This window comes from Ailuropoda melanoleuca, chromosome 13 (assembly GCF_002007445.2).
Source record: "Ailuropoda melanoleuca isolate Jingjing chromosome 13, ASM200744v2, whole genome shotgun sequence".
Classification (NCBI taxonomy): domain Eukaryota; kingdom Metazoa; phylum Chordata; class Mammalia; order Carnivora; family Ursidae; genus Ailuropoda; species Ailuropoda melanoleuca.
The window spans coordinates 42,289,145-42,304,215 of record NC_048230.1 but is presented as its reverse complement, the minus strand read 5'-3'; the positions used below and the strand labels follow the sequence as shown (position 1 = coordinate 42,304,215).

At 50.5% G+C, this 15,071-nt stretch overlaps 1 protein-coding gene across 3 annotated transcripts in view; it reads left to right on the top strand.

Moving 5' to 3' along the window:
* Positions 1-15,071, top strand: part of CYTH1 (cytohesin 1) — a 40,699-nt gene that overhangs the window by 13,876 nt on the left and 11,752 nt on the right. For 2 of the 3 annotated variants that reach the window (XM_011223856.3, XM_019798788.2), the window contains exons 2-9: positions 6,810-6,892; positions 8,224-8,288; positions 9,893-9,959; positions 10,263-10,381; positions 10,667-10,747; positions 11,784-11,896; positions 12,835-12,983; positions 13,397-13,509. In XM_011223856.3, coding sequence (XP_011222158.1) covers positions 6,810-6,892; positions 8,224-8,288; positions 9,893-9,959; positions 10,263-10,381; positions 10,667-10,747; positions 11,784-11,896; positions 12,835-12,983; positions 13,397-13,509 — 790 coding nt within the window. Of the gene's footprint in view, positions 1-6,809; positions 6,893-8,223; positions 8,289-9,892; positions 9,960-10,262; positions 10,382-10,666; positions 10,748-11,783; positions 11,897-12,834; positions 12,984-13,396; positions 13,510-15,071 lie in introns of those variants that run through there. The other variant, XM_011223854.3, reaches the window with a different exon arrangement.

The window sequence follows — 15,071 nt, the reverse complement described above, 5'->3', positions numbered from 1 at the left end:
CCCATAGGGTGGGGCATCGTGAGGCATCTAACTGGTAGGCTCTGCACACGTAGGAGTTTGGTAAACGCGGGCCCTTTGACCTTTAAGTCTCTGGAGGGGAAAGAAACCACCTTCACTCCCATGGACAGTTCCCCAGATTTGCACTCTTGAACCCACAAGCTGTTTGTAAATAGCTGTGTTCTCTCTAGAGCTGGTAGCAGTTTCTAGAGAGGGTATAAGAAAGCATGGTACTTTACTACTGCTGCTCCTGTTTTAGCTGGGGCTTACAGTTAGGTGTCTGAAGCTGTGTGTTTTCAGTTTCGTAAAACATAGAGGTCTGTGAAGGGTTTGGCCTTCCTTGTTCCAGGGGGTAGCTGTGGTATCGGTGCTCCGGAAGGCTGGGAGAGTGTCTGGACACACTGATGCCCTCCCTGGCCTGGGTGGGGACTTGGACTAGGGTGTTCTCTCCTGTTTACCTTCTCCACGCTTGGGGGAAAGGGAGGACCTTTCTAGATTCTTGGCCTCACTTCTTAAAACATCTCCCTGCTGTGCTGGTTTAAATTTGGACCCCTCTTATCCACTGAGAAGCAGGGGCTATATATAAGAAGGGCGACGGTTGATGATTATGGTTGGAAAAACAAGGCAAGTGGTGTGTTTTAGAGCTAGGCAGAAGGAGTTGGTATTGCTGGATGACCTCTGGGAGTGGTGTCTCGGTCCTAAAGCACGTCTTTAACACTCCCGGGGATGTAGGACGGAGTGGTCCATTTTGGCAGGCGGCTGCCTGTGCTCCTCCTGGGCAGAAACTGCTCTCAGAAGAACTGCTTTTTCGATTGAACTTGATGGCAGATCGCTGGGCACCTGCTCCTGGCTGCTGAGGGGGGAGTGGGGCGGGGCGGGGGGAGCAGCTGAGCGGGAGCGTGATTGCTGCCATGTGCTTGTTTATGGGAGCTGTCCCTTTAAGACAGTCCTCCTTTGTATGTGCTGGATGGAGCACATTTCGGCTCTGGGGTTCTGCCGACTGGTAAAATCTGCAGAGCAACATTTAAATAAAGAAATAAATGGAAGCTTCCCTTGTGTGGCTTTTCTATTCACATCTGAGCATAATGGTCCCTTGTTGTACGCACTTTAATCCCCTTCATTGAATTGGAACCCCGCAAAGGACTGGGGAGGGCTCATCCTGGACTGGCCCCCTTGCTAGAAGGGGGAGACCTTGTAAATTAACCTTTGCAGAAGTGAATTCCCGCGGCCTCTAGACCCCCAGGCGCTGTGCTCCCCATCTTTTGTGCTCAGGCTGCTGCCTCCCTGGTTGCCATTCTTTTCAAGAGAAGGGGGCTTAGCCGCCTTCCTGGCACAGAAGCGTGGCTGCAGCACGTGGCAGTCGGGGGAGGGAGGAGTTGTTTGTTTCTCTGCCATCTGGCCCATCAGCCGATCTTTCACAGTTTAACCCTCATGGCTTCGAGGGAAAGCCACGGCACTGATACGTGCCCTTCCTGGGGCCCAGGCTGCCTTTCCAGGCACACGGGGTGCGGGGTGCATGCAGCTGTGCCTTCGCTTCCTGCCCCTGCCTTGCTTGGCCTGCCCTGTCCTGGGGGTCGCTCACCCCTCTCCCTCTCCAGCCACGGTTTTCATTCTTTTTGCTGTGAAGTGAAGTGAAGCATTTTCTCCATGGCCTTTACTTTCCTCCTGGGCAGTGTGCGAGTGAGGGCTTGAAGTGAGGAGGTAACCTGACCTTGGTGAGTTTAAGTGCGGGAGCTATGTGTGTTAGGGTGCTGGAGTTTTCCTGGTCTCAGGGAAGAACTCCACTAGAAGGATGAGACAGAAACCTGCCCTTCTTTAAAAGAAGTTCCCAGATGACTTGCTGAGCCCTAAGGCAGGCAGCCCGTGATCTAAGGTGGCCGAGTGTGGAATGCAGCGGGGTTTAGAGATCATGTGGTTAATGTCAGGAGACAGCCCCGAAGCACATGTGAATACATGTCCTGTTTATTCTCACTGCAAATTAGCCAGATGCTGCTTCCTTCTGACAACCGGGACATAGAAGGCCTGTCTTTTCTAGGAGCCATAGATGAACATTTTTATTTTTCATTTTTAAAAAAAATTTTTTAAGATTTTACTTATTTATTTGACAGAGAGAGAGAGTACAAGCAGGGGGAGCAGCAGGCAGAGGGAGGGGGAGACGCAGGCTCCCCGCTGAGCAGGGAGCCTGATGCGGGACTGGATCCCAGGACCCTGGGATCATAACCTGAGCCGATGGCAGACGCTTCATCGACTGAGCCCCCCAGGCGTCCCTACTTTTCATTTTAAAAGTGCAGTAGTATCAGGGTACCTGGATGGCTCAGGTCATGATCCTGGGGTCCTGGGATTCCTGCTCAGTGGGGAGCCTGCTTGTCCCTCTCCTTCTCTCCCTGTCCCCACCTCAAGCTCTCTTGTGCGCTCCTCTTTCAAATAAATAAATAAAATCTTTTAAAAAACGCGGTAGTACTTGCATGTATTTTTTTAAAGCGAGTATTCAGGAGCTCATAAGACCCACTCCCCAGAAGCAGCTAGTGGTAATTAACTTTTTCTGGCTTTTCTCTTCTGGTAGGTGCTGCCAAGTGCATATTAATATTCTCAACCAGCTGATGATTTTATCAAAGTCAGAGATGGTCTCTTGTCCCCTTCCACGTCACATCATTCTCTTCACTCTCCCGCTGTCCATTTTTGATGGTGTATCAGTTCTGTTTCACTTTTGTTTTCACTTTTGAAACTTCCATGCACATATTTACAACTTCCATTTTGTTTGTTGATCTTTTACCTCTGTCCCTGTTTTTGTAAGCAGATGCCATGGGGGCCCCCTGTCTTTCCGTTTGCTCCCTCGCTCTGGCCTTCACCACTGCTAGCGCGTGATTGAGATGAACCTTTGCGCTGTGTCTGCAGGCTGACACTACAAGTTGACCAGCCGTGCACAGCGCCACCCCAGGGATGTACTTACTGCTCAGCCCAGCCCTCGTGCGTTCTGTCTCTCGGGCGCTGTTCCCAGCACTGGGGTCCAGTGGACTCTGCTTTCTCACCTACCCTGAGCGCTGCCGGCCGTGACTGGCTCATGAGCCCCTTCAGTTGTTGCTCTGTTTCCAGTGATCCTTCTTGTTCTGTTGCGGGGAGGTCCGTGGTGCCTCCGCATACCATAAATACTTCTCAGTTGTCTTCCCGTTCCTTCTCTGGGCTGAGCTGTTTCCTGTCCGCGCACGACAGCCTGTGTGTTCTCCTCAAGCTCTCGAGGCTTCACCTCCCCATCCTTGTGCGCTCGTCTTCCTCCTCCTGAAGGAGCGCGGAAGATACCCTTCGAGGCCTCCCGTGTCTGAAACGATTGTTTTGTCCTCCACATTGACTGAGAATTCATTCTAGGGTCAAAGTCATTTTTATTTAGACCCCGAAAGCCCCTCTCCCAGTGTCCGCTGTTGCACCAGCCGCCTCTTCGCTCTTCCTGCTCACGGAGGTCTTAGGGTCATCGGAATCCTCCAGCTCCTGAATGTTTACGGTGACTGCTTCTCTGGGGGAGTCCGTTTCTGCTTCTGTCTTCAAGTCTTTTTGCTCTTTGTTCCGCATGTGCCTCCCTTTATCTTTTAACCCCTTTTTGATGGGGGAGGCTAGGGGACAAAAATAGGTTTAATTTCCAGGAGTGTATTGTTTAACTGTCCCTTTTTCAGAGTTTTCTGTTCTTTTGAAGTTTTCTTTTGTTCCGCTCCAGGGTGGGTTTTCTGTTCCCTGCCTTGCTGGTTCTCATTTGGGCTGTAGGCTCCGCCATCTCTGTGGGTGTAAGAAACACAGCGGCTAGAAGGTGAATGGGAGCTCCGTGTGTGGGGTGGGCCTCATGTGCAGCGAGGCTCTGCTTTCGTCTGGCTGGGCACGAGGTGCCTTTGCCGGAGGGCAGTTCCAGGTCTCCCGGCTCAGCCGCTCGCTAGGTGGTTCTGCTCGGCCTGTGCTGTGTCAGGCACTGTGCCGGGCTCTGCAGACACGGCCGTGACGGGCACCCGAGGCCCCCACGCCCACCGCGTTTGCCTTCCAGAGGGAGGAGTTGGCACTCTGCTCTCTCTGTCCCAGAGGTTTGTTGAAATCCCTTCCGCCAGTGGCCCCTCTCCTTGTACCTTTTGATATTGTAGGTTTATAGCTTTTGAAACATTCCTTTACTGTTTCTAAAATAGCATCTTGGTTGGTAGAAGATTGGCAGCGCGTTCTAAACTTGTAATAGAGAAACTAGGTTGTGGCCTTCTAGAAGAACGGTCATGGGTGAATGCTAACCTGGACTGGGTGGGTGCTGGGGTTCTCAAAAGAAAGCAACCACAGATTTTCCAATCTGGAATGAGAAACATTGGTTTCTTGGGGCACACAGCAAGTCTTGAGATGTAAATTTTCTACATGCTGCGTCTGTTTTTCATCAGCCTCATTCCGAGGGCCTTAGTCTTGCCTCCGCTTGGGTAGGGATGCGTTGATCTGATTAAGCCGTCTCTGTGGCTTCAAAATCACAGCCTGATTATTCTCCCCCGTGGAACAGCTATTAAAAATGAACTATTGGCTCAAATTTTCAAAACCATGTTACGTTAGAATGAATATTTGTCTTCTAGAACCTCAGGAAATTATTTCTTAAAGGGATCATCTAGACTTCATGGACTAGAAAAGCTTCTGCTCTGTGAAATGCAGAAAACCTCGAAGAAACTCCTGTAAGTGTGCTGCTCTTGAGAATGGAGTGTGCGTCAGTAGTCTCTGCTGGTTCTCAGAGTGGTGTTCCCTCTAACCGGAGCTGACTTGTCCCCGGTCCAGCTCTCGGGCAGCACTGGTGAGCGTTCCCTCGGAATTCCCAGGGACACGGCGAGGCCACTCTGGGAAGGTGACCTGGGCTGGATTTCCGTCGTGCACCGGAACCCTCCAGCCTCTGACATTGGTGCTTCCTACTGTAGGCTCAGTGCACCAGTTAGGCTGTGACATCGCAGCCACTGTGAAGAAAACAAGAGTAAAATGATAGAAAATGTCAGTGACCATCACACGAAGAAGGTACATCTTTGGTACTGTTGTGAATGGAGAAGATCGAGTCATGATAGCAATTGCATTTTTTAGTGTGTCTTGGGGAAGTTTAAAAGACACTTTTCTAGAGGAGTGTCGGAGAACGCTGGGTAAAAAAAAAAAAAAAGAAAGGTTAGGGGCTCCTGGGTGGCTCAGTGGGTTGAGCATCCAAGTCTTGGTCTCCGTTCAGGTCTTGATCTCAGGGTTGTGGGTTCAAGCCTCGCTTTGGGCTCCGTGCCAGATGTGCAGCTTACTTTAAAAAAAAAAAAAAAAAGCCGGCTTATCTAACGGAGGTAATTTACCTGTGCTGTAGACATCATTTTTGTCTGTTATTGTTGCCCTCTTTTGTTGTCTTCCATGATTTTTATGAAATATTTGCGGAAAGGAGCTGGTCTCTGAATGCACTAAAGTCTCAGTGTCACAGAAAGAGAGTTGAGGGTCCTGTGCTTTCGAGCAGAGCCGTTGTTCAAGCTCCGTGCTGTCCTGTACACATGTAGTCTGAGCCACAGAATGCAGCATTACTTTCTTGTAGCCCAAGTGGCATCAATTAAAATAGTGTATTTTATTTATCAAGTAATGAGCTCAATGTGTAACAATATAAAATACTACTACGGAGATATTTTACCTTTTCGTATAAAGTCCGGTGTGTGTTTTATACATGTAGTCCACCTCGAACTGGTCTAGTCACGTTTCAGGTGCTTAGTAGCCCTACCTGTGGCCCGTGGCCACCGTGTCACACGGTGCGGTTCTAACTCGCACAGGCGCCTGCCGCATCTAGAAACATCCATGCGCTGCCCCTTTCGTCAGGCTGCACGGGTACCTTTTGCTTCTGCCCTGAGGAGACAGGAGCCAACAGTGTGCAGCTCCCGCGAAGCCCCAAGCGGGCTTCGAGGCACTTTCTCTGGTGGACTCGGCCGGTACAGCAGCCCGATGAGCGCGTGATGGCTGGAGACACGGCGCCCCTACTGGGTGTGTGGCGGGTTGGAGCCAGGGTGTGAGCCCAGGGTTTCCCGACACGAGTGCCTGTGTTCCCCTCTGACCGCATGGCTTTCCCCAGCATGTTCCGAAGGGTCCCCTGAGGGGGCTCCTGTCCCAAGGCCCTGTTCTTATAGGTGAGGAAGTGCAGCCTCAGGGGGATGAGTGTCTCGTGGTGAGAACCATGAGCGGGAATTCAGTGACTCTGTTCTCGGGATGAGAGCTCATGAAAACCTGCTCAGTCAGAAGCATGTGAAGCAGAGAGCAAAGTCTCCATAACCCCGTCCTCAGAGTCAAGCACTCAGTTGGCGTATATCCTTCTAGAATTTTTTTCTTTGTGTCTAGTCTTTCCCTTCCCCCTTCCAGAAATGGCACAGAAGTGTTCATGTTGTCTTGCGGGTACCACCCCTCCCCACTTCAGGGTGTCGTGGAAGTGGTTCTGGGTCGGGGGGGGGTGTCCCATGAAGGGGCTGAGGCCTCGAGAGACGGGCTCACCGGGGGCCTGGAGTGTCCCTGCTGTCAGGGCTGAAGATGGGCTCGGCTGACAGTCCCCTTTTATCCCCGGCCAACCTCATCTGACCTCAGGCTGCCTTTTCTCTCTTGTTTCCATGGCAAGTGCTCCTTCAGCCAGCTTTTCTCTGTGAGCAGGGTGCTTTCTTCCTTTGGTGAAGCTGAGGGAGAATGGGAGCCAGAGCTGTCCCCGTTTCCAAAATGGGCTTCTGGTTTCTTCCGTGGCGTCCTTGTCCTTTTGTGGTCTCCGGAGTCTATTTATTTTTGGTGAGATAAAGTTTTCTTAGTAACATATTCCTCCTTTCTTGTAGTTCCCAGTGACCTGACTGCAGACGAGCGTCAGGAACTGGAGAATATCCGGCGGAGAAAGCAGGAGCTGCTGGCCGACATTCAGGTAGGAGGTCACAGCAGTGACGCGTGCGGTGTGACAGGTGTCCTTTACAGAGAGTCATTGCATGACATCTTCTGAGTTGACCCCACCCCAGCTCTGAGCAAAGTGTAGTTACTGATGATAACCTTGGTTTCACCAGTGAGAAGAGGGAAGCTTAGGTTAGGTGGTTTGCAAAGCCCTCACCCAGCTGGTCAGTTGTCAGAACTAGGTGACCGCAGCCCCCTGTCTCCCGAGCAGGTTTCTCACTGCCAAGTGGGGCATGGGTGAGGGCTCAGGCGCTTGGAACATGGCCTTTGGGTTAAGCTAGACCCACGTCCGGTCCTGGTCTACCTCTTCCCTGAGGACCAATCTCAGATAAAAGGATCCTTTCAACTCCAGCTTCTTCAGCTGTAAGATAAGAATGAGAACACCTGTTGATAGGCTGCTGTCAGGGTTAAAGGAGGCCCTGTTCCGTACGAGATGCTTCACCAGCGAGTGCTGTTTCATCAGTGTTTCTAAGATCCTTTGCGTAACTGCAAAGTGGTGTAGGACATAAGTCATAGAAGCCATTGGTTGGATTATTTTAGCCCTTGGGGCAGCAGGTGTTACTCTTGTAGAATGCTTTGTAAAACATTTGGGAGTTTGGGGGTGGGGAGGGAGGGGACCTGCCCTGGAACCCCAAAGCTGCAGTGTGGAAAGACTTGCTCCGGTGTCGGCTTCAGTGTGATTTGATCATTTGCACCAATTCTTTGATTCCTGTTTCACTGGTAAATGCTAGGAAATCTCAGCAGTTTTTTACTAGAAGCCCCTTTCACCTTGACTGTCCCTTCGGAGAGTCTGCCATACCCGTGAGAGGGGCAGGGAAGAAGCAGGAGCTTGGGTTGGACGTTCCCGTTGCCCACCGCTGGGCGGCAGTGTTGGCCCAGCCCAAGCGCCGCGGGCCTGGCTGGCTGGGTGATTGGGTCGTTCATCCTGTCTTCAAGTTTAGCAGGCTGCAGAGATGCTCTGATCAACTGTATCAAGGCAGCCACCTTTTGGTGGAAAAATACCTATTTTATGCAGTGTATACAACTATAAGCTGCTTCCCTAGACTGCGACCTCCTTGAGGTCGGGAGCTGTCTTTTCCAACTGTGTATTCCCTGGAACGTGTACTGTCTGGGAGGAGCTCAATAAATATTTGTCGAAAAGAAGAATTTTCCAAATGTTAAAGATTTTTTTTTCTGGTTTGTTTTATTTTATTTCATTTTGGTTTATTTTGTCTTGTTTTTGGTTGGAGGGAGTTACGTGAGCTGTTAGAGGGGCTCCTCTCACTTGCATCTGCTCCTCCCGGTAATTCTGGACTGTCTGTTTTGTAGAGGCTCAAGGATGAGATAGCAGAGGTAGCTAATGAAATTGAAAACCTCGGGTCCACAGAAGAAAGGTGAGTCTGTCCAGTTGGCCACTGGGTGTTGTGGCTGCAGCCTTCCCGAGCATCCGGCCTGCACTTGTGGCCTGTGTACTAAGGGTGCACTTTCTGTCCTCGGTCCCTAGCAAGCACACGCATCTCCCTGTTTTCTGTCCTCCCCCCTGCAGTGCAGGCGCTCCGACAGGTGAGGGCCTTTCGCGTGGTTGCAGACATTGAACCAGAGAACTCTGAAGGCCCCCAAAGCCTGAAACAGCCCTTAAATGACTGTGTGAACTGGTGTTTCTTCCCTCTGCTGTTCACTGTGTTTGCATTTTAGAGTTTGTGCTTTTCCTTTGTGTCAAGGAAAAGCTTAATGCTGCCCGCACTGTTGCCGAAGGCTGGAGCGCCCAGCTGTGTCTGAGTGCCTACGCTTGGAGGCAGAGTGTGGACGTGGGCCTTATAGTGCAACGTGACGAGGACTGTTTGCAGGTTGACGGCATGAAGCATCAGCAAGCTCCAGAGTTTAGTTTTGAATGGGGTTCCTAGACCGTTTTCTAAGTACTTAATGCACTAACTGGGCTGTTTCTAACTCACTACATGTCTGTATTTTTCTAAGCCTAAGTCCCCTGTCTGGCTTCCTAAAACCATTTGAGTTTGTTATTTTAAGTGGGTGTGGGCAGTGCCATTAGAGATTAGTGATGCTTGCGGTCTACCGAAATGGCCAGCTCATCACTTCCAGGCTCTGATTGTCAGGTTGGGATTACAGCTTTCTTAACTTTACATTTAAAAAAACTGTAGCTTTTAAGCAGTGGATATATTGGAGTTTATCAAAATTTAAAACTTCTGGTCTTAAAGATACTATGAAAAGAAACAGGTAGGTAAACCACAGCCAGGGAGAAACATTTGCAATAGTGTGTCTGGAAAAGGACTGGTATCCAGAATATGTACGTAAAGAACACATGCAAGTCAGTGATGAGAAGACGGCCCAGAACTAAGAGTGGGCCTGGGTCCCTGGTGTTGGCGAGCCGGCGTGGCCACTGGAAACCGGTGTGGTACCTTCTCGTCGGGGGCCCCACGCGCCCGTGCCGTGGCCGGCAGTGGAGCGCCCAGGCGTTCATTCGCGGGAGATGGAAGCGTGCCCAGTGGAAGGCCTGTGCAGCCGTGCTCTGACGCTCTCGCTTCGCACGGCCCCACCCGCGGGCCGCTGGCGAGCCGGATGGCCGCACAGGGTAGGCGGACTGAGCTAACAGGCTGTTGGCTCCTGCAGCACACCCTCGCCGGGTGGTAGAAATGTTCTAAACCTGGTCATGGTGACAGCTGCATGGCTTCGTAAGCTTACTAAAAATCGTTCAGATGAACTATTAAATGGGTATATTGTGTGATAGATACATGATACCTTAATCAAGTTTTTAAAAAATCATGTTAAAAGAAAAAGCACTGGGATAGAAAGAACAAATGGACATGGGGCCCAATCAGAATTTCAGCTGACCTCCCGCACATGGTCCTAAGTACGCCACACTCTCCTGATCGTGCTTTCAAAATTCCCCACGAGTCAGTGGGTGCAAGTGGGAATGACATTAGTCTTTCACAGCTTCCCGACTGCCTGGAGTGCTAACGTGGCTGTGGTGGTTGTTTTACAGGAAAAACATGCAGAGGAACAAACAGGTAGCCATGGGCAGGAAAAAATTTAACATGGACCCTAAAAAGGTGAGCAAGAGGGTGGCGCCGGAGCCCTCGGGCTCTAAGATGGGGTCGCTGTGGTGCTCAGCTGGGGCCCGGTGCTGTCCGTCACAGCTTCTGGCCCTTCTGTAGCTCACACTTCCTGTCGTCATGTCCTCAGCCCGGGCTCCTCAGCTGGGACTCCTCCGACCCTTCGTGTCCATTGCCGAGTCTTATTAGATACTTCCCGTGTGTCCAGAGCACCCACACCCGTCCTTCCTCTGCCCTTTCCCCTCCTTTCTAGAGGTTTCCAGGGTGGAGTGTCATTGGTGTCCTTGTTGTCTCTTCTAGGGGATCCAGTTCTTAATAGAGAATGACCTGCTGAAGAATACTTGTGAAGACATCGCCCAGTTCTTGTACAAAGGGGAAGGCCTCAACAAAACCGCCATTGGTGACTACCTGGGGGAGAGGTGAGGCCTTGGGAGACGCCGGTGGCAGAGGGGTTGGTCAGGAGTTCCAGCACGCTCCCGGTCCCCGAAGAGGGTTCTGTCCTGAGGCAGCTGAGTTCTAGGGAAGAGTGGCTGGTGTGAGGGAGGCGTGGGGACAGAGGGACATGGGCTTCTTCCTTGCTGTGTGTGGAGCCTGCGGGCCTGCAGACTCGCGTGGGAAGTGCCTGGCTGGGGCCGGATGGCTGGATTCTCAGGCTCAGTGTCTGACTTCCGCTCCCCACCCCCATCTTCTGCTTTTCCTCCTAGAGACGAGTTTAATATCCAGGTTCTTCACGCATTTGTGGAGTTACATGAGTTCACTGACCTTAACCTTGTCCAGGCGCTACGGTGAGTGCGTTTGGGGAGGGCGCCCTGGTAGGTGGGAGAGGCAGGTCTCTGATGCCGTGTCTGTGCTTTGTGGCGTTTTGGTGAAAGGATGTTTTGGGGGCTCTCTTGAACATCCTGAAGAGCCTGTGACCGGAGGAACGAAGTGACAGTGCACCCCGAAGGCACATTTTGCAAAACTCTTCCTCATGTCTTTCATTTGGGCAATTTCATTAGGAAATTGGTGAATGTTTAAATTTTGAAAGGTTTTCTAATTTTCAGTGTAGAAAACCCTTTAATCCCCTGCCCGAGAATAGGAGGTCAGTAGCTGTTCACTTCGTCTTAGAAGGAGAGTGAATTTTCCTTTTTTATTCAATCTTTTGTTAAAGATTTGTTTATTTGAGAGAGAGTGCACATGCCCACGCCCATGAGGTGGGGGAGGGGCTGAGGGAGAGGGAACGAGAATCCCAGGCAGACTCCGCACTGAGTGTGGAGCCCTGTGTGGGGCTCCAACCCAAGATCCCCAGCCATCCAGGCGCCACTGCCCTTCGGTGCATCGTGGTTTGCGTTGCTGTTTGGATAGATGAAGGTAATGCACAATGAGACCTGTTGGCCGGGGGTCTCTCGTTGACTTAAAGGGATCAATGGTGAATGGTCTGATAGAAAATCTTCTCTTTTTCCGCCACCTCATCTTGTTTTCCAGAGATGGGAGCTCATTCACCTGAGCATGATTTCTAGTTCAGTCTTGTGTGTTAATCTGAGGAGGAGAACCATTTTCTTATACCGGAAAATCTTAATTTTTCACGTTTTTTTAAGTACTTTACCTTTGTCTAAGAGAACAGTGACGTAGAACTCTTAAGTTTGCACCTGCTCCGAGCTGCGGGAGCGGAAGCCCCATGCCAGTGGGTCCCCTTTGGCCCTTTCGTATTAACACCTATGGGAAGTGTAGCACCCGTTCCTGGAGAAGTGAGTGGTGTCCCCGAGCCCCAGCCCAGTAACACACCTATCCTCAGCACTCATCACCTGTCCGCATCACTCATCACCTGTCCTCACCACCCAGGCAGTTCCTGTGGAGCTTCCGGCTACCAGGAGAGGCCCAGAAGATTGACCGGATGATGGAGGCGTTTGCGCAGCGCTACTGCCAGTGCAATAATGGGGTGTTCCAGTCCACAGGTAGGGCAGCCGTGTGCCCCACTGATGGCCAGCATTTCACACGAGAGTCTTTCTTGGCGCTAGATGGTTTCCAAAACAGCAGGACCTAGGTTCATGCCAAGAACACTGATTTAAATGGTAGCTGTAATAGTGAAAAGTTGGGAATGATCCAGAAGCCCAGGGAGTAGGGATAAGGGGGTGGGAATGCAAGCTGTAGTAGCTGAGAGGTAGGCAATGTGCACCTATTAAAAATCACGTTCTTCATGTCTGTGGCTCACTTATTTTATTACTGGAAGTTTGATAAGTACAGCGTAGGACGTGCAGTCGACAGTATTGTTACCATGCTGTGTGGTGACGGGGGCGAGCACATTGATGGTGGTGAGCGTGGAGTAACGTATGAGGTTCTTGAGTCAATGTGCGTGCCCCCGAAACTGAGTCCCGCTGTGTGTCTGCCATACTTCAACTTTACAAAAGAATTAAAAAAATAAAAATTAATGTGTTTAATAAGAGGCTTTATTGACATGGGGAAAATGCTAATAAGGTCAGCAAAATAGGATTTCAAGGCTATGTATCTGTTTTGATTCCAGTTTTGTTAAGAATTTGCATCTGTGAGCTATATTCGTGATGTGCTGCACTAGGCACATTCGTGTAAGAAAGCAAAATAAGTTGTTAGCAGGTGGTGGGATTATAGGTATTTTGTATTTTCTTTTTATACATTGTGTTGTTTCTCATATTGTTGCAATCTGAAAAATAATCAGCCTGAAGTCTTGAATACTTGATGTGCTTCTATGTGCCTAGCTCTTTCTAGTTCCGGGTAGATAGCTCTCGTTTAGAGGGCGTCCAGACGTGTGGATTTGTCTCCTTGTTTTGAGAGCATGGCTTTTAGACTTGATTCCATCAGACGTTTCTTGGTCCTTCTGGTGGGATGTTTCTGATCCTCTTTCTGCTTTTCTCCTTAGACACTTGTTATGTCCTCTCGTTTGCCATCATCATGTTGAACACCAGCCTACACAACCCCAATGTCAAAGATAAGCCCACTGTGGAGAGGTTCATCGCCATGAATCGCGGCATCAACGATGGCGGAGACCTGCCCGAGGAGCTGCTCCGGGTGAGTGTGCCCTAACCCAGGAGACGGTGAACTCGGGACCGGGGGTGGGGGGAGACATGTGCTCCGCCAAGTGGCTGCTCGTAAAATTCATTTCACTGTGTGAATTCCATTAAGAAACTGGTAGTGATGCCCAGCGAGGGAACTAGGAGGGGGAGTGGTTTAAAGTGGGAAACGGAGAGCGTGAGTGCAAGCCAGGCTGCTTTCTTTTCTTTCTTCGTCATCCATTAGGCACCTTATTTACTTTGTCTCTGCGAGCTGCCTCAAGGCAGAACTGGTCGTGTTCTTGTGTTCTCGGTGCCTGACAAATGCGTGGCACTTATATAACCAATGCTTATTGAATAAATGAAGAGAAAGGGGGAGGGAGAAGAGATATTTCTAGAACCAGAGACATGCAATGTCATCTTTTATCCCAGAATCTGTATGAGAGCATAAAAAACGAACCCTTTAAAATCCCAGAGGACGATGGGAATGACCTCACTCACACTTTCTTCAATCCAGACCGCGAAGGCTGGCTATTGAAACTCGGTAAGTAATGCACTCTGGGTTAGGGCTCCTGGCGCAGAAACTGAGAAAGAGAGGATGCGTGCGTGCACTCGCACGTCCGTGCGCTGTGGGAGAGTGGGGGTTAGTTACAGGAGGCGCTGTGGAGAGACTTTGGTATGAGCTCCTAGTGTTCTAACGAGATCCACCTCCAGAAAGGAAGTGAATACACAGTCAGCGCCCCGGGGGTATAGAGATACTGTTGGGCACAGATTCACTCTGCATAATATTGCTCCCGTGGGTTTGCGCTCCACATTTTTACCCTGGAATTGATTGGCCAGGTTTTGTTTCAAGACAGTTCCCGGAGAACCTGGTCCTTTTCCTTTCTCCGCCCTCTTCGTCCCTGGGAGGGTGGCCAGCCGCGTCCATCTCTCTACTTCCCATCACACAGATTTGTATCCGGTGCTCCCGCCTCCCCCACCCTAGTGCATCATCACTTCCTTCTGCATCTGGCTCCCCACAGGCAGCATGCATGGCAAACCTGAGCCCTTGGCTGCAACGCGACCCACAGCGCTCTTACTCATTCTTGGGCAGTGGTTCCCCATCCCACCTCCCCAACCTCCTTTCCAGTCCAGATCAGCAACTTTAATGATTTTGTTCATTCAGAAAAATTCTTTAAAAAAAATTCCTCTTCCCTCGGCCAAATGTGAGCTTATGTTGCCGAGATTTGTGGTCATGCCTAGAGGTGGTAGAGTAACCAAGAGGAAATGTAGGGTTTTCATGACATTTGTGCCCACGTAACGATTATTTCATTAATTGTTCCCGAACACAGAGAGAGCCCCTGGACGTAACCAGCACTTTTCTGACCCTGAGAGGATACGTTCCTCTGTTTTCTTCGGCCTTGCCCTTTTGATGCACGGGTTCCCTCATCACTGGGAGGTCCTCGTTAGAATGGTCCCCCTCTACCATTTTGGCTGCTAGTCCTGGTGAAATTAGAAGTCATTCCTCTCTTGGCGATGACCGATGCCTCTGGAAAGTGCTAAAATGGAGTCTTTTTAAATTTCTGACGAGTTCAGGTAGCAGTAGGATTTATATGTCCTTTAAAGAGCGTATCCCAAGTCCTTGTGTCGCTTAATTCATAAATTCTCCTTAGAGCACCACTTCCCCAATCGGAGTTTTGACTTACCTCTTGAGTTGGTCAACACTTCTCAGGTATTTTAGCCAGCAGAATCCTTGAAGTGAAGGTTCTAAAATCGCTAACCCCAGAGACAGCCATCCTGCACTGCACCTTTCCTGCCAAGTGGATTGAGCTGAAAGGAAAACCACTGGAAATTTTAACAGTACATCCGAGTTTGGATTTACTTCCCCTCCAGTGGAATTTGTTTAAATGCTAATGCTGAGTGTTAGCTTTGACAGCCCAGATGCTAAAATTAGAACAGTGTAGGGGCGCCTGGGTGGCACAGCGGTTAAGCGTCTGCCTTCGGCTCAGGGCGTGATCCCGGCGTTATGGTCGAGCCCCACATCAGGCTCCTCCGCTAGGAGCCTGCTTCTTCCTCTCCCACTCCCCCTGCTTGTGTTCCCTCTCTCGCTGGCTGTCTCTATCTCTGT